This window comes from Neolamprologus brichardi, chromosome 23, assembly GCF_056152115.1.
Source record: "Neolamprologus brichardi isolate AB-2024 chromosome 23, ASM5615211v1, whole genome shotgun sequence".
NCBI classification, from domain to species: Eukaryota; Metazoa; Chordata; class Actinopteri; order Cichliformes; family Cichlidae; genus Neolamprologus; species Neolamprologus brichardi.
This window is the reverse complement of record NC_142125.1, coordinates 28,015,398-28,043,347: the sequence shown is the minus strand read 5'-3', so window position 1 is coordinate 28,043,347 and position 27,950 is coordinate 28,015,398. Positions and strand designations below refer to the sequence as shown.

Below are 27,950 nucleotides of genomic sequence, written 5' to 3'. Positions count from 1 at the left end.
TGTTTAGAATGGCTTATCTTTGCTCTTATCATCGCAATACTATCAACCAATGAGGTGAAGCGGCGTTTAAAGGCTCGGATCTGGTCTCTTTGTGCTGCCACTGCAGACTTTGCTTGTTTTCCTCGCCAGCTGAGGTCAATGGGATTGAGAGTGTGTGTGTTGAATAGGAATGCTGAGGGGGAAGGAGAGGAAATCTTCGAGGAGAGAGCTTCTGAGTCAGGAAATTACTCGCTAACCCCGCCGCCTCCCCACAATCCATCCACCCGCCCCCCCGTCTCTGCCAACTGACAGGGTCTGTGTCTAGAGACGAACTCAGCCCCCAAAGCACAGCCTGTTTGATATGCAGTTCAGTCGGACGGCGAGGCGAGCAGCCAGAAGCAAACACAGCAGCGACATGCACGCCCATGAACTGCACATACGTGTTGCTGCAACGGCACACTCACTGCAGGTACTCTGTGCACACGAGCAGCAAACAACATAAAGACATATATTATAAGTAAAAAGAAAGAAGGGAGTTTAAAAGGACGGGGGAGATGACTAGCGAACAAACGGGTAGGCATGAGCAGGCATAAAAAGGGCAGACACATATGAAATCCTGTCCATAACTCATCCATAATTTCACAATAAAAACCAGGCATGTCATGTGCCACATCAAACACATGAAGCTATATCTGAAATGCAATCTCTCAAATGGAATTCTGGAGCGTGTTCCAGTGTTATTTCAGTCCAATTGTTGGAGAGTTTTCAGATATTAAAAATGTCAGCTGTAAATGTCAGCGAGGCTGGAAACACAGCTAGTCTAATTCTGGCAAGTGCAGCTAATTCTAACAGTTGGGTGCTGGGGCTGAACACGGGGGTCTTCATATTTGCACAACTATAATGATTACTGCATCACCTCAACCTCAAGACAACAACAAAATGACATTTAATAATGGCTTCTTGGTTGAAGGAAATGGAGGCCAACGAGGGGTTTCACATGGGATGCGACAGGAAATGATTTGCTAGACACTGCTATTATCTATTTTTGGGTGTTGCAGTGACTGAGGGCCTGTACTGTCAGGCAAGAGACTTCAGGCTTAACCCTGATGTCTTACTGGCCAACAGTGGTTCATTTCTTTCTGAGTACAGTGCCTCTGTAACTTGAGAGACTGGAGAAGTTATCTTTGAGATAACAAGTTAACTGACTGATCAATTGTCTTGGAAAATAGCTTCAAAATCCCTTGAAGAGAGTAAGAGGCTTTTTAGTTTTTAGAAACCAAAACCTTTTGGCTTTCTCTGACAAGCGTCAGTGAGGGAAAATGTCTCAGAAAGGGTGGAACGTTTGTGCTTGATGCCACCAATTTCAGAGCAACTCCATTGTTATTTAGGGCCTATTACAGCAATACGGGTTTGAGACACAGACTCATTGGCACTAAGGCCTTCTGCCTGTTGACCCTGCAAGATTTGAAAGAAGGGCTGTTGGAGGAATTCTACCGTATTGCTAAAAAGTCTTGAGTCACCCTTTATTTCTTCATATTTTGCTTGGAAAAATTGGAAAGTGGTGCGTGGATTTATTGAAACATTGGGAAAATATGGAAATACAGTGTATGAGGCAAAAACAGAGTTTGTACAAGTCTACAATCTTAAAAGTCAATATTTGGTGTGACTGTCTTTATTCTTTAACACAGCCTAGACTCTTTAAAGTTGAAATGTATTCATCACACATCGTTTTGAAACTGACACACGCTTACAGATGTTCCAGAAATCAGTTGCTAAGGTAACCTACCAATATAATTACTACAAGGTCATATGTTAATCAACAGTACTCATTATTCTCACTGGTAGTTGCTTCAGCCTGTCACTCGGGAGTTGAGAAAATTTATGTCAAGTGCAACCTACTTTCTACAGTATCGGGTCACCATATTGCTTCCAGTGTGTAGGCAGCTTTAGAAAAGCTTTCTTGTCATTTCTTCAAATAATCTTCAGGAATAGTTCTCCAGGCTTCTTGAAGGACATTCAAAGCTCTTCTTTGGATGTTTCTGCCTTTTGTTCTGTTCTCTTTCAAGATGATCCCACACTGCTTCACTAATGTTGAGGTTGAGGATCTGGGGAGGCCGATCCATGACTGACAGTGTTCCACTATCTGTTCTTCTATCCGGGTATGTTTTTACAGCATTGGCGGTGTGTTTGGGATCATTATCATGCTGAAAAGTAAAGCTGTTTTCCAGACACTTTCTAGATGGCATTGTATGGTGGATTATGGTGGAGTCTCAGCTTATAATTCCATCAATTTTGACAAGATTTCCAACACCACTGGCTGAAAAGGAGGCCCAAACCATGACTGTGCCTGGGACTTTGTTTTTCTTCCACATATCCAGTTTTTTAAGGACACACTGCAAACCATGCTTTGTTTTTGGCTAGTAGCTCTTTGGAAATCAAGTTTTTAGTATTTTCCATTGTATGACAGGCTGACCATAACGAAGATACAATTAATTTTTTTTTATCTTGTCTATTATGTGCAGGCATAAGACTGGTTCAATCCATGAGCTAAGTGCCTGTGTGTGTTTGAATGATTCGTAGGCCGGTGTTAAGTGGCTTGACCCCAAAAAGGTTGTTTTTTTTATATAAAAAGTGGACTAAAAACACCTGAAAAAGCAGCAAATGTCTAAATCTTTGAAAGGCCATCGAAAAGCCTAAGAGAACTAGTGCTCAAGACCCCCTAAAAAAAGAAAGAAAAAAACACTCAAAAAACCCACCAAAAAACAAGAATGTATGGCTCCTTCAAAACAAAATATAATGAAATGGGCGGTCGTTCAAGACTTTAGTGCAGAACTATACTTTTATATTATTTTTATTTTCTTCAAAGATTGCTGAAAGAATAAGGCTATATCTGTCTTATACAGTCCATAAAGTTAGTAAAATGTGCCCAGAGATGACTACTGTCGGGACAATCACTATAAAAATAACATTGAACTGAAGTGAGTATAAACAATGAGCATCGTTTGAAGAGTGAAGTCGCTCAGGAAGTGCTTTAAACCTGCATTCTTTCTAAAGACAAGCCAGAGGTGACTCTTCTGGTTCCAGGAAAGGCATGCAACAGTACAAAAACTGCTACTTCCCTCTCTTATTTTATGCCCTCCATGTTTACTTTGTAAATGACAATTGCATGTAAAAATACTTTTGAAAAACTAGTTGTTACTGTATGAGTCCCATGCATTCTCTTGCAAAAGGGCAAGATAGCAAAAAGAAAAAAAAAAGAGTCCATCCATCCATTTTCTTCCACTTATCCAATTTGGGGTTACAGTAGGGCTGGAACTACTCCTAGGTGTCACAGGGTAAGAGCAGTGGATACCCTAGAAAGGTCACCAATTTGTTGCTGGGCTAACATAGAGAAACAGACAAGCATTCACAAACCTACGCCCGATTTAGAATATCTTTTGGACTCAGACACGGGAAAGGCCCCGGCCAGCTGGTGGATTCAAACTCAGGAATGGCTTGTTCTGGGTACTAGGCGAGGTCAAAGTGGCATTTATTACACGCTAACACACATGGATTGGGAATACATACAGCTCTAATTGCAGTGTGGTGTACCCTCAATGATTGGGGGCAGTGAGTTACTTTGGTAAACCTGTCAAACTAGACAGCTTTTCTTTTTCTTGAGCAACTGTGTTACTTTCAGTCTTTGTTACACGTGCCTCATTATGTGGTTTGCACTTCTTGTGAGAGAACTGCAGGTTTATACCTGTCTGCTTTCTTTTTTAAAATTTCAAAAACCTGGGTTTACTTGCCAGGTTATTAATCACAATGGTGTGACCGCTTCACTGCAGTCTTTCGGCACAGAGAAGTCAGGAAACAATTGGTTGGAGTCTTCTTATTTCAAGGTTTATCTGTGAAATCAACAGTGGAATCACATTAAATATGTCAATCTTTTTAGAAGTCATCTACACAAAAGCACAGAGTTAATGACACTTGCTCTCTAGCCTTGGATATTCTGAATGACTACAACAGCAGACAGTAACTTTGATCAGAAGCAAAACAATACCCGAGGTGTCACAGAATGCTCTGCCTCGATTCATAATTAAATTCCAGGAACTGCATCCCATTATGCACTCATACCCTGTGTCTGGGTGTTAGCCTGACAAAAAATGAAAAGGACGGAAGCAACACTATGTAGTACGTAAAATTACATGTAGGACTTTCCGAAGCTTAACAACTCTAAACGGGAGACACGTGTGTGGCGGCTGGATATGCAGATTGGAGAGCAAATTGAGAGAGGAACATCCTGCTTTAAACCTAAATGACTGCTGCCATCCATCACACCTCGCACTGCATGACTCATGTTTGTCTTTGCGTATGTTTAGGTGTGTTGGTTTGCACTGTGCATTTCCATAATTGCATTTGCTGTGGGAAGAGAAGCACTTACTCTCATTTTGGGCTGTGATTTATCAACCCGAGCGATTCGAGCCAATGCACACACTCATTTATCTCCGAGATGACCTTTTTCCCCAGCAAAAGGAATGGCTGCCATCTTTGTTTTTTTGTTTTTTTTTCTTCCTCTTTTTTAAGCTGCTTCTTACCCCTTGTCATGGAAGCGAGTATGGTTTTGACATTGATGGCATGCCATTCAGGAATAATTACTATTTCAAGAAAAGGCTTCTTTCAGTTTGTCACTTGTGTGGCTGTTATTATGGAGAAAGTGAATAATGGATGCTGGGAGAAACAAGTAAAAATAGAAGCTTTGTGTCGCTTCGGTTAAAATGGATTGAATATAATGTCAGCGAGTCTGAGGGAGGTACTGAAGACAGAAAGAAAGTACAAACTAAAAGATTTGCCCTGAAAACTTCAAGGTCCTGGCTTCCAAAATAACCAAAATAAAAGTGTTTACTGATTTCCCTTGAGATAATAATGTGAGTACAAGGTGAATGTGCATTTGTTGTTTGAGGGTCGCTCTCTTTGAGGCTTCACAGAGCGTGAAAATAAAATCTTGTCAAAAGGAAAAGATCCAGATCCATCATAATGTACAGCAGTGACGGCAATGAATGGCTGTAATTGCAACATTTCATGTAAGGCAGATGGGAATGCTTTAATTTTAACGGTGCGACATATACGAGTAATTAGCCGTTACTGTCTGCTGTTGCTTTTTTGTAGTCCGCAGCAATAAGAACCAAGACTTGGTTTTTCTTCATATATATAAAAAATAAAGTGACATTTTAATGGTCACCATGACAATGAAAGCTGGTATTTTCTCTGTAGCTCCAGTTAAGCGACTACGTGACCTCGTGGGATTTGACGGAGAATTTTAGGACACCTTTCCTTCATTAAAAAAAAACAACAAAAAACTCATTAGTGAAACTCCTTAGAGTTGACATTTGGCAAATCCGTGGCTCTCACTAGAGAGAAATTGTAGTTATTTCATAGCCAAAGATGCATTTCAAACCACAAGAACACACAGCCACGAATAAAGATTTGCGGATTCAAATGACACGTTTGTTTCTTCTCCTCATTTTCTTCTTCGGTCGTGGGTGAACTCAGTGAAGTGTGGTGCTGCGTTTTGCTGCACAGCGACTGCAGTGTTTTGATTCACACCACTGACTGACTTTCTCCCATAGCAACAGTGCCCGAGGCTCAGTGGTAGAGCCATCTGCCGCGCCACAATGAGAGACAAAATGTGACTTCTTCGAAACAAAGCTATAATGAAATTGAATGAAGCGATGCTTCCATAAAACCAGCAGTGCCTCTGTCTTCACACCTCTGTGCATTACCAGTACGTGCACTGTTTTATTTGGCCCAGGACACACAATCTGTGGTTGACTCTCTAATGATTGGTTTCTTTTAAGTCAGTTTTTGTACCTGTGATTATAATCAAAATACAATTTAAGTAGCTCCCATCCATATACATATGAATACTGTCAAATCTGTGTCTCATCTGTAATGTAGAGTGATCAGTTGTGACAATAAACTCAGGCATGTGACATAAGAATCGAATAAGATCAGTTGTGGAAATTGCCTTAACACATATCACCCACCTAAAAATTGTAGCAGAACAAGTAACAATAGCAGTGACACTCCCCGATGACTGTGGTCTCTCAGAAGACTATCCAGGTAGACCCTGAGCTGAAAACCTAAGGGTGTTTTTCCCTCCTCATTCCAGCAACACAACAAACACAGTAAACTAGACAAAAGACTCACACGGATAAACTTTCCACAGGATTCACCTTTACAGACTTGAAACACATAGGCCAGGGATGTCAAACTCATCCACTTTAACTGGTAAAACTGCCCAGACATTTCTGTCATTTAATGGTTTATCTATTACTGAACTACTTTCGTGTGGTATGAATGGCAGTGTCTGTATCAATAGGCAAAGCTGTAAAACTTATGAAAATACAGTTAGAAGTTTAAAATCTGTGCACTTCTTCACATTTTCCAAAGCCTTCCAGTCGGCCAGATCGGAGTCTTTGCCGGCCTTATTCTGGGCCCCGGGCCTCATGTTTGACACCCCTGACATAGGCCTTACCTAAACACCCACAAAAGCAAGAGGTGCCAGACACACCCAGACGTCACATGAGCCTTTTAAGCAGCACTAAGGGGACTTGCACAGTATTAGGCAGGTGTTTTAATGTTTTGGCATATGGCTGTAAATGCATTTGGTATGCAACCCCAGTAAATTTCCCATAAATCCTTCCTACCTAAGTCATATCCTTTGGGCACGACACTCATGCCGTAATTCCAGCCTATGCTGTACGATGATGAACACAAACACACACGCACAGCCAGATGGGCTTTCTGGCAGCTTCTACCTTGTCTCCGTCCACGAAGGTCTGACCGTCGCTGGCTCTTCTCCAGGAAATGTCAGGCAGAGGCTCGCCCTCAGCCACACAGGAGATCATGGCAGCGCTGCCCTCTACGGCTGTCACGTTTTTCAGCTGGGTGATATGGGGCTGGACTGGAGATCACAGAGGACAAGCGGGGGAGAGAAGGTAAATAAGAGAAAAAAAAGTGAGTAGAGGAGAACAGATTTGAAGGCCAGAAGAAAAGGTGTGAGTAAGGAAGGAGAAGTGAATAAAAGGATGAGCAGGAGAGAAACTGTCAAAGATCTAACTCATAAAGTGAGTTAGAAGATGAAGGCAATACCATGGGGTTTAAACACCGAGCTGATGCATGACTTTGGTACTGACAGTGTAGGCCAAGATAATTTATACAGTGCAGTCATACTCTACAGGTTTGATATAGTGAGAAAGCATGGCCTCTGGCCTATTTTGCACACACTCGTTGGACTAGATGAGAAAACTGACTTTGCTAAAGTTTGAAAGAACAAATCAACTGTTCCATGTTTTTTATTTTAAATAAATATAGATTTCTGTCTGGAAGGATGCCTCTCCAGCACCGTGTGATTTGCTTTTGGCACAGAGTGAGCACCGCGATAAGTGCTGAAAAGCGTGCCGTTGGGGGCTGGTCCCTGCTCGCCTCCTCCTGATAAGATGCTCTAAGCAAGCCCTGAAACCTGATGCATGTCAAGGGCATAGAGCATGTCACATGAATCATGGATTACTTCTTTTTTCCCCCCACACACACTGCACTTACGTTGTTAACAGGGTGCTTGCAAAGTAGCATGGCATAAAATCCGAAAGGCAAAGGGAAGTGAACAGGAAATAGTGACTACTGTACTGAAGGCTTTTAACACCGCCCGGGGGGAAGTGTTTGGCAATTTCACATGGCTTCAACCTCGAGGTGAAGGAGCCATCTTGAGGGATTTTGGGAGCTTGTCAAAACATGGGGGTCACAAAAACATACACACAGGCAGCCAGGCAAATATTCCTCTGCCTACAAGGACTTTTAGTAAGTGATCAAACTGCGTAGGCACAAATAACCAACAAAGACGGTTAGACAAAATTAACCTGAATCTCAACTTTAATAAAAAAAAAGGTTTACAGTAACAATAAACTCACTAAAACATTCACAAAAATGGCTCGATTTAACCTACTGTATTCATGAGAAATTCACAAGTTTTGTTATTGGATGGTAGATGAGACATGGTTTAAAGGTTTAGGATGATATCACTGCAACAGCCCTTTAAAAAGGTTCTTGGTTTGAAACAACCCTTCTGGAAGTAATAAAAAAATCATTAAAACTACAATCACAGGTGGGAAATGTACACACATGCTTCACACAGAGAAAACGTTGAAGTACTGATTCAACTTCTTTACTCAAGTCAACGTGAAAAAGTTCTGGCTCTGAATGAATGTACTTACAGCGTCAAAGTAAAAAGCAGCTCTTTGAAGGACTTTTCAAGCAGCTATTTTTGTGTAACTGACCTTCGTTTCCTGTCATGATGTCACAAACTGTACGTTTCTCTGTCATAGACGGGTTTGCTTTGCACTTGTTTTCCCCGAATATGTTATTTTGCCTCTTTCATCTCTGTCTCAGATCCCTTCCCTTCATTTAGGTTCAAATCAGTTTGATATTGAGAAGGCGCGCAGTGACAGGAAATAATCAATAGCACCCCTCACATATCTTGAAGCAAAAGTAATAAGGCTCCTTTGAAAATGTACAAATGTTGGGAGCGAGAGTAAGAAAAAGCTTACTTTCTCACTGTGTCAGAAAAACAAAGGGTTCTAGTAAGTTGTAGATACTTAGGGATACCTAGGGATTAGCGAATGGTCAGCTGCACCAACAAAGAAAACAGCCAATAAACAAGAAAAGGGGGTTTGTCAGATTACTGTATTTGGAGATAAAATAGTAAGATATAATTTGAGCAATTTAATCAGGTATGTGCAGAGGTTAATGTGGGCTGGATAATCTAGCTGTACTCTAACTGTACTGAGAGAATTATTAAGCAATGCAATCTGACATGCATTGAAGCAGGTTAATGCATGTCATTCTTGAATGAGTTAATCTTTCATGTGCTGCAGCCTGGCATTGCTTCTAGTGACAGCGTGGCGTTAGTGCACAGTGGTGAGAAAATAATGACATCACACAGCCCTGTTACACCCTCCAGACATTAGTTTTTTTTCTTTTTATTACTTTGATGCGTTCATGGTGAAAATGTCAATGAAGTTGTGCATGTGTCAAGCTAGCACTAAAGAAGACGAGCTTCCATGAATGGAGTAAAAAAATTCTTAGGTGGCAGGCGATTGCAGCTCATCAAACATCATCAAAAGTTGGTAAGCTAAAGGTACAGTTGGGAAACAAAGGGGAATTGCACTTTCCACAACCTAACACCAATACTGTGGAACAGTTTACCTCCTCTACGCACCATCGACTCTGTGGCTTCTTTTAAAAAACAGCTGAAAACATCTATTTAGACAGACATTTGGGTCATGTTCTTGTTTTTGTGTAAAGCACTTTGTAACAGATTCCTGTCTTAAAAAGTGCTATATAAATAAATTTTACTTACTTACTACTAGTCTAAGGAGCTTGGAAAAAGAAAAGCATCTGGACTTCTTTAAGTTGCTTGAAGACGTTTCACCTCTCATCCGAGAAGCTTCTTCAGTTATAAGGTAAAATGTTAGAGAGTCCCAGATTTAAGCCCTATGGGAGTATCCCCCCAAGAGGGACGATGGACCCCCTAATGATCCTCTACCTATTTACATAAGCCAATGTGTGAAAATAGGTGTAGGTCACAATCAGCCAAGGTTTCCTAGCCCCACCCTATCATGTGATTTCCTGAGGTCACCAAATGACCTCAGGAAATCACATGATAGGGTGGGGGCTACGTTTCACAATAAAAACCCAAAACCTTGGCTGATGGACCCCCTGTCCATCATCCCTCTTGGGGGGACACTCCCATAGGGTTTAAATCTGGGACTCTTCACCATTTGACCTTAAAACTGAAGAAGCTTCTCGGATGAGAGGTGAAACGTCTTCAAGCAACTTAAAGAAGTCCAGACACTTTTTTTTCCAAGCTCCTTAGACTACGATGACCTGGATGACTGAGAACCTTCACAGACAGACATACTACTAGTTGCTGTATTTCTCAGGGAGAGTAACAAATGTTAACGTTTGACACAGACATTTTTTTCAAAGATAAGAATTGCTCAGCGAAGTGAAATTTTTTGAACTGGAAATGCAATCAGATATTGGATCCATACATGATGTGTTGAATTATGCTTTTGTGAAACATCTCACAAAACAAACTGAAGTATAGAAGTTTTGCATTATTCAAGGTTGCATGAAAGTACTGCACTTTGACAAAAATGTCCAACTTAGTAGACATTTATTGTCCCAATAAATTGAGTCATTGAGTTTTTTTTTTATGAAGAATGTTTACATATGGCATGTGGTATTGTAATGTTAGTCAGCTAATAGCCAAGCAGCCAAGGAGCTAATGAGTCATCTCATTTTTACATTTTTTTTCTTGACTTTTGGCCTCCCTGTGAGTCCTGAATCTTCCATATGCCAGCATGTGCAGGAAGTATCTTATCATTGATAAGCCAGTTAAGCTTTCATATTTCTATAAGCATTTTGGATATGATTGATGCCTTGTGCTCGGTCTCAGTGCAGTTATACGAATATCGGCAGGCAGTAGGGATGAAGCAAACAATAAAAAAGAAAATCACTTAACAATAAACATCTTCTCAAATTCCAGCACAAACAACCACATTAATGGCTTATTTACGCTACAACCAAGTCCTCAACTCTTGTTTTCCTCAATCAAGTCAAATAGATTTGCTGGGAATAGCAAGGATAATTTTACTTGTTTCAACAACAAATCAGCGCACTTCATAACTCATTCAGAATCAAGTGTCCTTTTCTTGAAAATAGTGCAACAATCTGCTTGATTCTGTTTTGTGTCAATACAAAAGGCCACATAGAGAAGAGGCAAAATTATCTCAACTGTCGAATTTACCCCCCCCCCTTTTTTTGCTATAAGGCCCCATAATGAGGCACAATTTCTTTGTTAGGATGACGTCTGCAGAGTGAAAGATGTTAAAAGCATCATGTTCTGACAGCTCTCCGTGTGCAAACATACAAATACAGATTCAAAACGATCCGACTGCCAAACACAGAAAACTGTTAATGGCTGAAACTGGTCTGAACCAGTTCTACAGTTCCTATCCACAGCTGTTTGCCTCAAATGCCCTTCATCATAAAAATGTTAAATGAAAAAACTCTCATTTGTCAAGCGTGATGCAAAAACCACTCTGCAGGGACTGCTATTAATAACATTTTATTGAAAACATTTCCTCTTTAAATGAGAAGCGTTCTTTACGCTAAAAGACAAAAATCCTAAATTTATTTGACCGTGGATTTTTACTAAGTGAACTTTATTCTTATTCAGTTTGTAAATTCAAATGAACTTCTTTAAGTTTCTCTTAAACTCAGCATGACAAAAAAAACTATTAGTATTTTACTCTAACACATGGTAATAACTCTAATTATGCTTAATTATTCTAATTACAGGTATTATAATAATTGTACTTGCAAATGTTGTATTTTGCTACTGCACATTGTCAGCCCTGGCAGGCTCAATCCTAACCATAACCCGTGAAAAAGCCATTAATATGTCAGAAAGAGAAGAAAGTGGCATAAATGTACAGTTTGTCACATTGTTAGTTCATGAAAGACCAAAAAAGATGGTTTGCTTTGATGCCTCTTGGCTGCTTGCAGACAGTTAATGCAGGAACAAGCCTGCTTATGCAGCTAAACTGTATTTTCATCCTCTCTATAGTAATATTTGACATAAGGCTCTTATCCCACCCACTGACAGGTATCAGAAGGTAAAATGTGGTACTGACTGTATCTGATAATTATAACGTCTGCATTTGTTGTTTCAGCTGTGCCGATCCACAAAGCAAATGTCAGCACAGATTCTCTCCTGTCATCCCTGATGCCTCTTGTAATGCTCCAGAGTTTAGAGGGTTTAACTGAAAAAAAATCCACTGTGAGACAGTATTATTATTATAATCATCATTTTTGTTATTTTTATGGTGATGTAATTTACTGTCTTTGCTGTCAAGACTTGTTCTTGGCTACATGCATGAAGAAACAGAAATGGTAGATTCAAGTGAACATACATAGGGAATAAACCCCCCAGAAAAGAATGTATTTGTGATGTGTTCAGCGAACGTGTGCAAATTACAGAATGAAAAACCCATTAAAGTGGGTGCTGTGTTTCATAGACTACTGACAATGGGGAAAAAATGCAAACTGTGGCAAACTCTTAAGAGTCTGTCTGCAGATAGATGAAAATCTCTGCTTCTGTGATAAATGTCTCCCGGTACAGCTGCTGAGTGTTGCAGGGAAAATGTAGGATCTGCTTACTCTTTTTCTGAAACCTGACATTTACTGTTGATGCTTCAGATAACTGAAGAATTATCTTCTATCAAACTGTATCGCTGACAACATTTAGCCATGGAAGCTGTCAAAAACTGTTGCTGTAGCTAACAAAAGTTACTGTGCAGCAATGCTTAGCTAACTACTAATATTGCTATGCTAATATGCTGAGAGCGCCAATCATAACACTGTGTTTGTTAGCACTCTTTTTTCAAAGGGATCTCTTTCATTCCAAGACTCTGTATTTGCATTCAGAGACTTTAAAAACATAGCTTTGCATGCTGCCATATGAATGGGCTCTTTTAAAGAGTGTCTGAAACAATCCATTTTAGCACGTTTTGTTTGCTTGTTGGCATTTTCATAATTTAATTAAAAAAGATAAACTTATAAAAGATAAACGTGCATAAAGATTGCAATCCTTTTTCATTCTAATCTCGATGAAAGTGACTTATAGCTCATAAAAATCCCAAATCCAGTATCTCAAGGTGTTCCTAAGATCAATCAGGATATATATATATTCTATACAATATAAAAAGAAGCCTGTGGCACTTCTGAGGTGTTATTGAAGCCTGGGGTGGCTGGCCAATCAAGCAAAGTAATAATATGGTCAGCAGATAATTTGGTAGTAGTTTCGGCAGTGTGCCAGGTGATAAGAAATTGGCATCTCCACAAAGCTCGCATGCTCTAAAATCACTTGGTAGACAGCAGTGTTGACTTTGGACCTGATAAAACACAGCAGTCCATCTGCCAGCACCTGCACCAGCAGATCACATGTCACTCTAACTCAGGGGTGTCAAACTCAAATACACAGTCGGCCAAAATTCAAAACTGGAACAAAGTCGTGGGCTAACATTAATATTTATTGAAAAAGAAAATCTTCCTCCAGATTTAAGAATGAATCTTTTCTTATGGACTCAAACAGGTTTTGCTGAAAAACCGAATATGGAACAAGCAAAGCTTAATACTAAACAATATATATATTAGCTGTATAATACCAGTAGGCCAGCTCTAATAATAATTTGGTGTGGCTTCGCGGGCCAAAGAGTTTGACACCTATGCTCTAACTCATCACTGACTTCACCGTAGACTTCAAACACCTTGGACTCTGCTCTTTACTCTTCCTCCAGACTTTAAGAACTTGATTTCCTAAAATACTGAACTTACTTTCATCTGAAAATAAGAATGTGTCACAGAGCAAAAATCCAGTTTTTTCCTCCTTAGTGCAGGTAAGATGCCTTTGGTTTAGAAGTGTCTTGATATAAGGGGTGAAACAGTTGTTTGTTGGCTCTGACAACATGCACATGTTAGTAGGTGTACAACAATCACCATCACACAAACGTTTATGCTATTAGCAACAACATTTGTTAAAAGCCATTAAAGAAAAAAAAAAGCAGATCTGAAAGGAACAAAATTAGTTTTGCAGGTTTGATGGATTTACAATTTGACATAATGGTGGTAGATAATTAGTAAGGAGGAAACTCCCACCAGATCCCAACTCTCGGTTGGATTTTTGGGGGCATGTTGGGCTTAATCAGGTCAGTTAGTTATAACCTTTAAAAAGAAGCACCCTTTACCTCTAAATTTGGTTGAAAAGTGTGATGGAAAATTTTTGTTTCACCTCATCTAACCTCTACGTACTATTGATGTGCAATTGTAAATTTCTTGTATAACGAAAGAGTGTATGAAGACGGGAAAACAAATGACTTTAAGATTTGCTCAAGGCCATGATACACTTCATTATCAAGCTGGCACCTAGATGATGGCGAGGATTTCACTCCCAACCACTGAATAGACAAAGATTGTATCCGCACAACGGCTTTAAAGGAGCTGTTATTATTTTACCTGTTGGTCAACGCTGGTACAAACCCCGTTTGCATTGTATTGATCCCTTTGCAAGGGTTTAACTTTCTTTCAATAAATCTTAGAAAATCTGTTTGGTTTCAATTATTTTTCCGCAACAAAAGAGAAGAGGTGATTCATGATTATCTTTTCTCAAAAAAGAGCTTGGCATTTTTACTAAATTAAATAAATAAAATCTTATCCATACATCCATCCATTCGCTTCCGCTTATCCTTTTTAGGGTCATGGGGGGCACTGGAGCTTATCCCAGCTGTCTTAGGGCGAGAGGCAGGGTACACCCTGGACAGGTCGCCAGTCTATCACAGGGCTAACACACAGACACACCTCTTTTCAATTTAGAGTTTCAAATTAACCTGTCCCCACTAAATAAAATCTTATTTGGTTGTGAAATGTTAGAATGTGGGCATATAATGCCGACTAGCCCTGAAAGTCATTTTTTAAACAATAACAAATTTAGTTTTATAAATCTCATGTCATTATGTGCTTCTGTCACTGGAAACAACATTAGCAGGGCAGCGGGCCTCATAGCAAGAATGGCCTAAGCTCTAATCTCCTGTTTGTCTAATATTTATATTTTATTCCTGCATAGTTGCCGTAGAGCACCCACAATTTAGTTTTTAATGTACAATGAAAATCAAAGACTATTCTTTTCTCTTCTATTGTTGGCATAGTCGAACTGTTGATAAAATACACCGTTTTACTCTTTAATAGAATTTCAGATATGTTTTCTAGACTACTTTTGAACGAAACTGATGAAGACAGCATTCAGGTTTTACTTTTTTACCAAATCTCAGTGTTGTTTAGAATTCTCCAAAGTGATCTGTAATATCTTCTCAACAATATTTGGTGGGTAGGAAAGTTAGTGGACCAACAAAGTCATAAAAGTCATTAAAGTAAATGGAAATCCACAGAGAAATTGTTGAGATATTTCAGTCCAGACTAAAGTAATAGAGTGACCAACCAAGCATCCCTTGAGCCACTCTTCTAGCATGTCTAACAAGTACATGCAGCTATTCCTTAATAGTATGGATTTTCTTCTACAGCAACAAATGACTCATTGCCTGAAAAGCAGGACAAGTTGACATAATCCCCGAAGACTGCAGGCTTCAGCCTTTTACAGCTCATGGACTGCTCTTGCAACTTTACAAAGCAGCCAAAAGACACACTATGTTTCCTGGAGGCCCCCAGATGTGAACATCTTAGAGTGTATAAAAGCAAAGACCTAACAACAAACATGTGCAAACAGATCTGTGAAAGTGCCACAGAAAAAGATGAGGCTCACAATGGGTTACAGTGCCTAAACACGAGCGAAGCGCACATACACACCTGCACACACCTTGTCTAACTTAAAATTCCTGTTTTCCTCCTGCCTGTGCTGTCAAGGGTAATAAAACTAACTTACAACTGCGTTCTCCCACCACACGGCCTGGAAGCAGAACTCCTCCCACCCCCTTAACTTCTTCATTTAAATGTGCATTTTGAAGAACAAGCGCTTTTCACATCTCCAAAGGATGTTGATGACTTGAGCACAAATCTCCATACATTTTCATGAGCTAGAAGGAGCGCTATCACGGCGATCTGTGAGGAAATAGCTGGCAGGTTTATGAAAATATAAATTGAATTTTTTTATGAGGAGCGCAGTAATTGAAATATGAAGCAATAAATGAAATATTTATTTTTCAACAGAAATATATCACTTTGATAAAGCTGTTATTGGTGTGGGCCGACTGTCATATTTGGACATTTTTTTCTGCATTTCTTTATGAAATGGAATTTGTGGATGTCCTTACAATAAAGCTTTATGGATCAACATAAAACACTGTTTACTGTCATGGGTAATGCTATTACATTTAAAATCTTTGGTGGGGCACCAAATAACAGATAATGGAAAAAGAAAACAAACCCTTTAAAGTGATAGGAAGGGATTTTTTTATGTTAGTCCTGGTTTGGGGAGATAGAAGAAACAATGTGGTTTTGCTTACACTTATCTGTTCATGCAGATAGTTTCCCTTTCATTAGTCCAGGCTTTGAGATATTTCTATTTTTCTGCTGCCCCAGCACAATGAGGGTAGATGTATATTGGGACTACTTTATACTAAAGAAATAGTCCCCAATAATGCTCTACAATGGCATTTCAAGAACCACTTCAGTTCAGCTATATTATAAATGATTTACACTCACCACTTTACACTTTATTATAGTAACGGGTTGGACCCCCTTTTTTATTTCAGATTTGCCTTAATTCTTTGTGACACAGATTCAACAAGGTAGTGGAAACTCTCTTCAGAGATTGTGGTCCATGTTGACATGATAGCATTTCCTGTTCCATCACAAATGTTCTCTACTGGATTAAGATCTGGTGACTGTGGAGCAGTGTTGGTTACTTGAAAAAAGTAATCAGTAATTAATTACTGATTACTTCCCCAAAAAAGTAATCCCGTTACTTTAATGATTACTTATTTTCAAAAGTAATTAATTACTTAGTTACTTAGTTACTTTTTAAAAACATGATTTACAACCTGAATAGGTGATAAAGTGATAGATCTTTCAGCCCAATTCTACTTTTTCTACATAATCCATCATACAAAATGTAATCAAATGGAAAAGTCTCTTTTTAAAACTTGTTTTGTTAGTTTTAATCTTTTAACTTTATGCATGAAGCAAAATTTTAATTATATGCACCATTCTCTGACTGGAAGAAATTAGCACATAATCATAATCATAATCAGCACATAAAATATATATATATATATATATATATATATATATATATATTGTAACGATGGTTAAATGTTATTTTACAGTGACATGTTGGTTATCTCTGCACACTGTTGTTATTTCTTTAAGATACATGTTTGGTTGTGCTGCAGGAAAAAGGGAGTTAATGTGTGCAGGAAGGGGAGGGTGGTCCTTGTTGTTGCGTGACTGTGCGGGGCTGAAGTGAGGTGCGATACGAGGGCACTCTCCCCGGAGTTAACGGCCCGTTTGCCTGTGTTACCGAATAAACGGACAAACTGAGATCCAAACGTCTGGTTCTTGTGAACGTTACACTGGTGTCAGAAGTGAAGAAAGAAAAACAAAAAAAACCCCAAAAACGCCCGACACCCTGTTGCTGGCGACGCTGACCGTCCCGAGACACGAGGATGTTGCCGGGCAAGATTAAGAAGGAGACGGAGGAGACGGAGGAGAGGGAGGTTCGTCCGCGCTCGCCTGCCCATAGAGTGAGGGAAACGGCGCTGCGGGTGTCTGCTGAAGCAGGATTTTCTCCAGGTTTGACTAGGCTCGGGAACTTTTCGCACAGCGGCCGCGATTCCGGCGGGAAGGAGTCGACCTCGCTTGGCGCGCCGTCACGTGATGTAAACAAACATGGCGGCGCCCAGCAAGCTGCAGCGAATATAAAAACGCCTAAGTTCAGCGGCAAGACGCCATGGGAAGTGTTTATTGCACAGTTTGAGCTGTTAGCTGTTGCAGCTGGCTGGTCTGAGGAACATAAAGCTCTCCAATTGGCTTTGTGCCTGTGTGAGGATGCAGCTGCATGCCTGCTGCTGCTGACCGAGGAGCAAAGGGGAGATTATAATGCTCTGGTTGGGGCACTTCAGAGACGCTTCGGGCAGTATAACCAACCAGTGCTGCTGAGGTCGGAGTTCCACAACAGACGCAGATTGCCAGGACAGCCCCTTAATGCTCTGGTTGGGGCACTTCAGAGACGCTTCGGGCAGTATAACCAACCAGTGCTGCTGAGGTCGGAGTTCCACAACAGACGCAGATTGCCAGGACAGCCCCTTCGCATTTTGGCCCATGAAGTTGAGTGTCTTTGCCGGAGGGCGTATGACAGCATGCCACCATCAGTGCAGGCGGAGTTAGCTCGGGACCAGTTCCTGCAGGCCCTGAGCCCTAAAGAGCTCCGTATGCAAACTCAGCTTGCTCGACCGGCCACACTCAGTGCAGCCCTGGAGCTAGCCTTGGAGAGGGAGATGCTTGCAGGATCCTCTGGGGGCGCTGATGACACACATGTGGTGTGGGCTATGTCAGCACCTGCGGAGCAGATGGAGATGCCAGCGGGCCTGTGCAGTTTGGTTCAGACGGCTTCTCTGCAGTCACCTTCCCCTCGGGCTGGCCCACGCCGCCGACCACAGAGCTGCTGGGGATGTGGACAAGTCGGACACCTCATCAGGCAGTGCCCCAAGCTTGCAGCGGTTCAGGGAAACGCCCACGGGCCCGTGTAGGTGGGAGTACACGGGCCAGGGAGAACAACATCCCCACACCACCGCCATTTCCGCCCGGTGCGGTCATCGCTGTGGGCTGGACCCAGGTTGGCGACTTTTGCCATGTTCCAGTGATGATTGCGGGGGTGTCCTGTACGGCCCTTCTGGACACGGGGTCCAATGCAACGCTGGTCCGACCCGATGTTGTCCCAGCCGGAGCTGCTGTGCAACCAACTAATGTGCGACTTAAGACTGTGACCGGTGATCTGGCCCCAATTAGAGGGAGGGGAGTGTTCCAGTTTAAGGTGGGGGACCTCGGTGTTCCTTACGCTGCCTGGGTGGCTGACGTGCAGGACGCCTGCATCCTTGGGCTCGATTTTTTGCGAGCCATTGGTGGTGTACTGGACTTAGGCAAAGGCTTCCTCGTACTCCCTGATGGGAAGAAGGTGCAGCTTATTCCTCCCCCGGTCTGCCCAGCATCTGCCGCGGCGTCCACCTCCACCTCGGAGACCCCTGCAGACCCGCCAGCAGAACAGCAAGCGGGAGAGGAGGAGACGCTCTCAGCAGTGAGGAGCATCTGGTCAAAGAACTGTGAGGGGCTGACTCCACAGCAGCAAGAGAGTCTATGGCAGGTACTAAGAGAGTTTAGTGACATTTTTGCCCTGAAAGAAAGTGATGTTGGCTTGACACATTTGGTAGAGCACGTCATTGAGACCGGGGATGCCCAGCCTATTAAAGTGCGCCCCCGCCGCCTGCCCCTGGCTCATCAGGAGGCTGCTGACAGAGAGTTGTGTGAAATGATGAAGGCGGGCATCATAGAGCCATCTGATAGCCCGTGGGCCTCCGCTGTGGTGATGGTGCCTAAGAAAAAAAGCCCAAGGATGCGTTTCTGTGTGGACTACAGACCACTCAACAAAGTGACAAAAAAGGACTCTTACCCCCTTCCCAGGAATGATGAGTCTCTCGATTTAGTAGCCGGATCCTCCTGGTTCTCCACCGTGGACCTGCGGAGTGGCTACTGGCAGGTGCCACTGTCCCCTGAATCCAGACCGAAGACAGCCTTCTGCACTAACAGGGGACTATGGCAGTTCAAAGTCCTGAGCTTTGGTCTTTGCAACGCTCCTGCTACCTTCGAGAGGCTTATGGACAGTGTGCTGGCTGGCGTCCCACGGCAACGGTGTCTGGTCTACCTGGATGATCTTCTAGTACACGGGAGCTCCTTTGATGCTGCCCTGGATGCCCTGAGACAAGTGTTGGGGAGGGTGGCGGCTGCAGGCCTGAAGCTGCACCCCGACAAGTGCCACTTCATGAGGAGAGAGGTAGAGTTTCTGGGCCACAAGCTGGGTCATGAGGGCATCAGCACTTTGGAGGAAAAAATTCACACCATTACTGAGTGGCCCACACCAGCAGACCAGAAACAGCTCAAAAGCTTCCTAGGACTGGCGTCTTATTACAGGAGGTTTATGAAGGGCTTTTCCTCTATAGCCGCACCACTCTTCCGCCTGCTGCAGAAGGGCCGTGACTTCATCTGGACCCAGGACTGTCAGCAGGCATTCAACACCCTCCGCAGATCACTGACAGAGTCCCCAGTCCTCGCCCCCCCTGACCCCACCCTGCCTTTTGTCCTGGACACTGACGCAAGTAATGTGGGGCTGGGAGCTGTGTTGTCGCAGGTTGGGCCGGAAGGTGAGAAGGTGGTGGCGTACTTCAGCCGGGTCCTGAACAGGAGTGAGCGGCGCTACTGTGTCACACGACGAGAGCTGCTGGCCGTGGTGGCAGGGGTGAGACACTTTAAGTACTACCTGTGTGGCACATCATTTGTTATCAGAACCGATCATGCCGCCCTCCAGTGGCTGATGTCTTTCAGGGAGCCAGAAGGACAGGTGGCTCGCTGGCTGGAGGAGCTCCAAGCCTTCAATTTCACTGTGGAGCACAGAGCAGGGACGCACCATTCTAACGCAGACGCCCTCTCTCGCCGCCCATGTGCTGCAGCTGGCTGCCGTTACTGTGAGAAGCGAGAGGAGATAGAGCGGGAACTCACAACAATAGACGGAGCAACACAGCTCGCCTGTAGGGCTCTTCTGGTGGTGGATGCAGCGGAGTGGAGGGCACGGCAGGAACAAGACACTGACCTGCTGCCAGTCCTGCAGTGGCTGGAGAGGGAGGAGCAACCCCTTTGGGATGAGGTCACTGGGTTTTCCGTCTGTACCAGGGGGCTGTGGGCCAAGTTTGCAGCTCTCAGGCTGAAGGAGGGGGTGTTGGAGCGTGCCTGGAAGGATCCTGCCACAGGGGAGGAGAGGTGGCAGGTTGTGGTGCCAAGGTCGCTGAGGTCAGCTGTGCTGGAAGCCTGCCATGGGAGCACTGGCTACGGCCACTTTGGGATCTCCAAGACCCTCCGCCGCCTCCGCCAGGGCTACTACTGGGGTCAGCAGCGGAGGGATGTGGAGGACTTTTGCCGCAGCTGTGATGCATGTTCCTCGCACAAAGGGCCACAGGACCAGTCCCGGGCTCAGCTTCAGCAGCAACTAGCAGGAGCTCCAATGGAGCGAGTAGCTGTGGACGTCATGGGCCCATTTCCTCGTACAGACAGAGGAAACCGCTTTGTCCTTGTGGCCATGGACTATTTTACCAAGTGGCCGGAAGCATATGCCATCCCAGATCAGGAGGCTGAGACTGTCGCTGATGTATTAGTGGAGGGGATGTTCAGCCGCTTTGGAACAGCAGAGACCCTCCACAGTGACCAGGGGCGTAACTTTGAGTCCAAGGTATTTGCTGCCATGTGTGAACGCCTTGGGATTAAGAAGACCCGCACCACCCCACTTCACCCCCAAAGCGATGGACTGGTGGAAAGGTTTAACAGGACGCTGGCCCAGCAGCTAGCCATCCTTACCTCAGAACACCAACGGGACTGGGACTACCATCTTCCCCTTATCCTCATGGCCTACAGGTCGGCAGTGCAAGACTCCACCCAATGTACGCCTGCCCTGCTCATGTTAGGGAGAGAGCTGAGAACTCCTGCAGAGTTGGCTTTTGGGAAGCCCCCGGACGCGCCAGAGGCACCACCAGGCCGGGACTACGCAAGGAAGCTGCAGGACCGGCTGGATTCTGCACATTCCTACGCCCGGGAGCAGCTGGCGAAGGCAGGCCTGCGCCAAAAGAGGAATTATGACATCACCACTAAGGGGAGGCACTTCCGTGCTGGGGAGCTGGTGTGGGTCTACAGCCCAAAGAGAAAGAAAGGACGGTGTCCTAAACTGGATTGCAGCTGGGTGGGGCCCTGCAGCGTCCTGGAGCGAGTGGGGGAAGTTGTTTACAGGGTGCAGTTGCCTCCTAGAGGGAGGAAAGTGGCGCTGCACAGAGACCGGATGGCCCCCTATAGAGGGCAGTCCCTCCCCTCCTTCCCTGAGGGACGTGTACAGAGCTCCCATGACCCTGCACAGAGGGACCCCCGGCCAGAGCTGCAATCCCCTCCCTTGGACCCTTCACCTCAAAGCCCCGAAGCTCCGTGTACACCCCAGGGGCTCAGGAGGTCAAGGAGGGAACGCAGGTTACCACCCCGCCTCAGAGACTGTGTTGTTCCCTCGGGGACGAGGAACTTATTGCTGGGGGGGCAGTGTAACGATGGTTAAATGTTATTTTACAGTGACATGTTGGTTATCTCTGCACACTGTTGTTATTTCTTTAAGATACATGTTTGGTTGTGCTGCAGGAAAAAGGGAGTTAATGTGTGCAGGAAGGGGAGGGGGGTCCTTGTTGTTGCGTGACTGTGCGGGGCTGAAGTGAGGTGCGATACGAGGGCACTCTCCCCGGAGTTAACGGCCCGTTTGCCTGTGTTACCGAATAAACGGACAAACTGAGATCCAAACGTCTGGTTCTTGTGAACGTTACAATATATATATATATATATATATATATATATTGTGTTTACACTCACTCTTTCAGATGCAAGTAAAACACAGCAGAAAATAAATAAAGTCAAAGACTAGCGGTCTTTGACTTTATTTGCTCTATTTTCACCTGTAAAGCAGGAGTAGAGCAGGCGGAGGTTTATCCTGGTGCAGGTGTGCCGCAGCGGTCAGTGGAAGGATACGGCAGTTTCTCTGTGAGTTTCTCATTACGTCGTAGCTACTCGGTGCTTGCTTGGAAGTTTAGGGGTTTTTTTCGCTGTAAAAAGAAGTTTTCTTCCCACGCACAGCGGACACTAATGTTTTTGTCACTTTTTATGGAATCAAACTCAAAGTAAGGTCAGTACTTCCACGCTTTAAACGCTGCACGCTCATACTCTCTCTGCACTCGATATATGATCCATTGTTGATCTGCACACAGCTGTTGTCACGAACATCACACTCGCTTACGTCACTGTCATGAGACATTCTCGCAAGAAAATCACGGTTTTAGTAACGCAGTAACGCAGCGTTCCTACTAATCTAATTACCGTTTTTACAATAGTAATCCCTTACTTTACTCGTTACTTCAAAAAAGTAATCGGATTACCCATCTCTGCTGTGGAGGCTATTTGAAAGTACAGTTGGTGTACCAAGAAAAAGTCCCCCAAACCATTACACACCAACAGACTGAACTATTGATATGAGGCAGGACAGAACCACACTTTCATGTGAGTTGACCAAAGACTGACTCTACCAGGAGAAGAAATTAAGACAATTTTTATAGTCTTCTGTTGTCCAGTTTTGGTGAGGTGTCTGTAGCCTTAGTTTCTGTTTTTTAACTGACAGGAGTGGTACCCGTAATTATGAGCACTGTTGAAGAGGTGTATATAATAAAGTGGCCAGTGTCTGTAGAAAATTAGAAAATTAAATTAAACCTTATTAATATTTTATATATTGTTCTAAAACCTTCATATTTCTTGAACATGTCTTATTATATTTTGATTTTGATCTGCAGTGCCTCTTACCCTATGGATCTATTTTATCTTGTTATATTATTGTATATTTTCTTTTACTAATCTTTTTGACATTATTTGCACTATTTTTAATAGTTGTGATTAATATCTGAAAAGGATAAATAAACTGTATCTTATACAACTATAGTATTTTACTCAGATTGCATGCTTACCAAACACTTTGAGGAAGAGCTCTCTTTCCTGGGATCCTGCCTTATTGGTGGCTCTGCAGGAGTAGGTGCCTCCATCACCCTGCCGGATGTTGCGGATGGTTAACATGCTCCGCCCGCCATCAAGCCGGTTCAAAATGTACTGGTCCGATGGCTCCAGCTGCTGCCCTTTCCTGCACGAGTGAAAAGCAGAGGCACATAAGTAAGGAGTGGAAACATTTGGCAACTACCTCAAAACTGACACTGAACTCCTAAAATATGAATGTGTCAGTGCACGTTTGATGTTACAGATGTATAATCTCTGTATTTTGGGTGTCAACCGATCCCATAAAAATCAGGCAAAGTGCAGACACCTCGGCTTTGAAACTATTTCTATCTATAGCAGGTAAACAGGTGAAAACATGACGGCACTTTTTATAGACACTATTTGAAGTGTGATGAAAGGATTGTTTTGGATAAACAGATCAGGCAATAATTGAAATAACAATTGCTCAATGAATAGTTTGTTGTATGTCATCAGAGTTGTGAAACTCTGCCATGCAGAAAAGTAACATCTTTATTGTGTCAGTTACAGGCCTGCCAGTACTCACTAGCGTTGCTGTGAATGTTTTCTTATGGACTGCAATGCTCACTAAATTACTCCGGTGTGGTGTGGAGATGCACTGCTGACTTAATGTCTTTTCTTACTGGGCTCTGTGGGGAAATTATCCAGAAAAATCAAACTGATAAATTGATGCATGTCTATATTTAAGCTTCATAACAAAATCATAATAGTCTGATGCATGTTAGCTGCCTCCTCCGCTTGTTTATTTGCAGCTAGTTAACCAGGCGTGTAGTCTAAAAGGTTCAAGGGATAGCTTTGTTTTTTTCCCATACTTGCACAGATTTAGACAAGCTCACAGGTCCTTTTACAGCATTTGTAAGCTGGTAAAAATAAGATTAGCTTAGTTACTGAATTCATGTAGGACCAAGCAGCAATGGCACCTAAAACACGGGAAATACCTGTTTACACAAGAGAATTTACACAAATTTAATTCTCTGACATGTAACCAGGATTTTCCTTTAAGATCTACTTTTCTATACTGCATATCAGCAAACTACAGACAGCTGAAGTTTGTGTTTAGTATGTGAATACCCAATACAGCCCAAAATTTTACCTATGAGCTTATGGATATTGCAACAAAACAAACTTAGTATTGATCTGGGGGACAGAAAATGGGAAGATTGCTGATATTGCTCTCCATGTCCTGGATTTGTAAATACGTACCTTTGGTAACATGGTAGCATTCTTACTATGAAAACTGATAATACTGTTGTGCTATTTATGAATATTAATAAATAAATATGCCAAAAAGGACAAATTTGGAAGGGACTCTTTAAAACTAACATATACAAACCAGTGTGTACAGTGCCGATTTAACTAGACTTTGTTTTGCATATTGCATTTCCTCAAATAAAAGAACTGCAGCCAGTTAAAATCTGTGTCTCTAATAAACACTTAGGAAGTGGTTGATGCAAACAAATCAAAGCCAGACAAAATGAATGTTTGTTCATGCCTGTGTCAGTTTAAGTACACTGTGACAACATGAGTGCAGCAGTTTCTGGGTGGCTCTCTGGCAAAAGTAAGAACTGATCTTTATTATGTGTGACTTACTGCGCTCTGCAGTTTTATCAGTACATGCATTAACTTTACCAAAGCAAATGGAAAGTTTTTTAGTGAAATATACTACTTATTAAAAAAAACTTAAAAAGAAATACAGGCCTGCCTTTGATCCAAGCCCTGGTTACCACTTCCTTCTGATAACTTGTGAAGAACCTTCTTCTGTCATAAAACAAAAAGTTATTGCTTTAACTACTGCTTCTACACAGCTTTTCTCTACTTTGTTGTTATAACTAAGCTTTATTGGAGCTTTTCTAGTGCTTATATTTAATTTAAGCTCTATGAACGAATCCTAAAAAGTAAGACATTTATGTTCTGAGAGTTTTCATGTAGGATAGCATGTTCAAACTTGAACAAGAGTGCCACAGTCACCATTTCTTGCCCAATTTATGTATTAATTAAATAAAAATTTGATTTCAGACAGTTCATTATCAATTGAAAAATGGCTCATTTACTGCAGGGTTTGCACTTAGTTTTTCTCCCCAATTCTCACTCAGTGAAATATTTAATCTGCCCAGGGGATCTGAAAGGCTTACATATAGTTTTATGTATCAGTGTGAATGTGAAGCAGAGCATAAATGGATGAGATTCTCGAAATTAAAATCATTAAGGTTTTACATAAACGAACACAAAACAGATAAAGCTGATCTGATGTTTGCAAACGTGCTTCAGCATATTCAGTGATTCATTATTAATCTGCCCAACTCACAAATATAAAGAAAAAGTATGAAAAGAGATTTAAAAAAACATTTTGTTAAATATGGATAATAGCATCTTGTTTTTTTTTTTATTTTATTTTACAAGTTATTTTATGTAATAAATTCAGAACAGATATCTCAAGTCTTCAGTTCAGGCTGTTGTATTTTTCACAGTGTATATTTTACTGTTCCACTAAAAAACTCTTATTTTTTTTAGGGATTTCACATGAGGGGATTTGAAGTCTCAGACACAAATAGACACGAGTGCAGTTATACTGTGTGGTGAGCTCAGCCTCATTGTACTGTAGGAAAAGCGAGAGGGAGGATAATTGAAAGTCGTCAGAGGAAACACCAAAGCCAAGTAATAATAACTCTGGTGAGCCAAAGAGGAAATGAAGAGAGGCCTCATCTTTGGAATGGACAGTGGAGGACGTGCTGCAGTGCTGAATGTCATTATACTGACTGACTACTGACAGGTAGTCCATTACCCAAGATGCACAGAGGATGAGGTGAAACCTCGCTCTGACAGGAAATGCAACGGGAGAGCCTGGAATAAGTTAGGAGGGGTGGCATCAAAAGAAAAACTAAATTGGAATGTGATGTGTTGTTTATACCGAAGCCTTTGTTGTGATTTACGCATTTTAATTCTGTAGTCTGGGACTGACACACAGGACTTATTGACCTGGGAAATGAAACAGACTACACAGAAATGTTTGGCAGTCCATGGTCACTACAAAGTTCAAAATCTGCAGTCAGCTGAAATGAGACCTTGACAGGTGATTTATATTTTATTCAGTCAGCATTAAAAAAAATAGTACATGAGCATTAGATTGAAGTGGGAGCATGCAAGAGTACCCTTTCAAGTAAACCTCGCAGGATGGTATGCTAAAATAAAACATGCAGCACATTATGTACATTATGCTACTGACATCCACTGGGGTTTGGGTGTATTTTAGCCCCATGCTAAAGCACATATGATATGTGTTATGGTTTTATGGTTTTTCTGTTATGCACTTTTTCATTTCATGGTGCTAAAAGTGGCAAAAAATTCATAGAAAGAGGTGGATGTTGCTCCAATGTCACCATAAGCCTGTATCTAACCCCAAATGTTACAGAATCAGTCTATAACTGACTGTGACTGGTCACTGATGACCTTGTACTGTGACACATCTCTTTGCAGTATGGAACTTGACCTTGAACCTATCCATCTATTCTATTTCTATATAAAACAAGGTTGTCAGGACAAATTGTTGTCCTGCAGCAACTATGTTAATATTTGTTTACTCATTTTTTAGTTTTGATTTTTGCCAGTTTATCTCAAATAATTGCCATATTACATATTGCCGATTGCAAGTAATTGCCAACTGGACTCCGTTTAGCTGCAGACTGATTCCTACTGATTCTTAGTGCTCTCTTGATGCACCAAAGTTGCTTTGAAGACAGCAACTGACTGCGAGTGGTCTTCAAAGCAATAACTCCAAAGGCAATGAGATCACAAGTTCATTTCACAATGTCTTGTTAATATTTTTTCCAAGTATGACTGTGTCATAATAGGTTAAAAAGCACTTGCACAAAGTTAACATGCTAATTCAAATGGTGATGTTGAACTTGCAATTTTCATGCCTCTGATAAAGACTAAGGTGTCTAGTTCTGGCACAAGGTTGTGCCATTATCTACTTGTAGCAGGGTAGTGGCCAAACCACATTACTACAGCTACACTCCATGAGACTAAAAGTGTCACAAAACCCCAAAATATGTCAAAATAGAATCTCAGTATGACCCACACTTTGAGAGCGAATGACATACTGCCAATGTGCAAGCCTAAAAACCACAGAGCAATGAAAATACATGTGCAGAGCAGGTTTTAGTGCCTCAACCTGGTATGTTACTCCAATCACATTACAGTAATCCAAAGCATTACTGTAAAAACAAATCAAGTAATCATATTAGTCAGTAATCCATCACTTATGCCTTTATTTGCATTGCATATGGTACCAGTTAAAATCCGACACACTCACCCATTCAAACCTTCAACTGGTACCGCAAGTTCTTCAATTATCTGCACGATGAGCACTCAGATAAAACAAAATCAAGGGTAATGTTTTTTCTGTGCACTTGGGCTACAATCAGCTGACTTCAGCTGATGTATTAGGGGAAGAAAAATAGCAGAGTGGTGTCCAGCTTTCATTTTTTGCACAGTAC

The 27,950-nt window shown here is 42.2% G+C and overlaps 1 protein-coding gene across 2 annotated transcripts in view; it reads right to left on the bottom strand.

Annotated features, from left to right (window-relative positions):
* ncam2a (neural cell adhesion molecule 2a) overlaps positions 1-27,950 on the bottom strand; it is a 403,653-nt gene that overhangs the window by 69,324 nt on the left and 306,379 nt on the right. For both annotated transcript variants that reach the window (XM_006792777.3, XM_006792778.3), the window contains exons 7-8: positions 23,394-23,563; positions 6,780-6,925 (exon numbers count right to left, since the gene is read on the bottom strand). In XM_006792777.3, the coding sequence (XP_006792840.1) occupies positions 6,780-6,925; positions 23,394-23,563 (316 nt within the window). The remainder of the gene's footprint in view (positions 1-6,779; positions 6,926-23,393; positions 23,564-27,950) is intronic.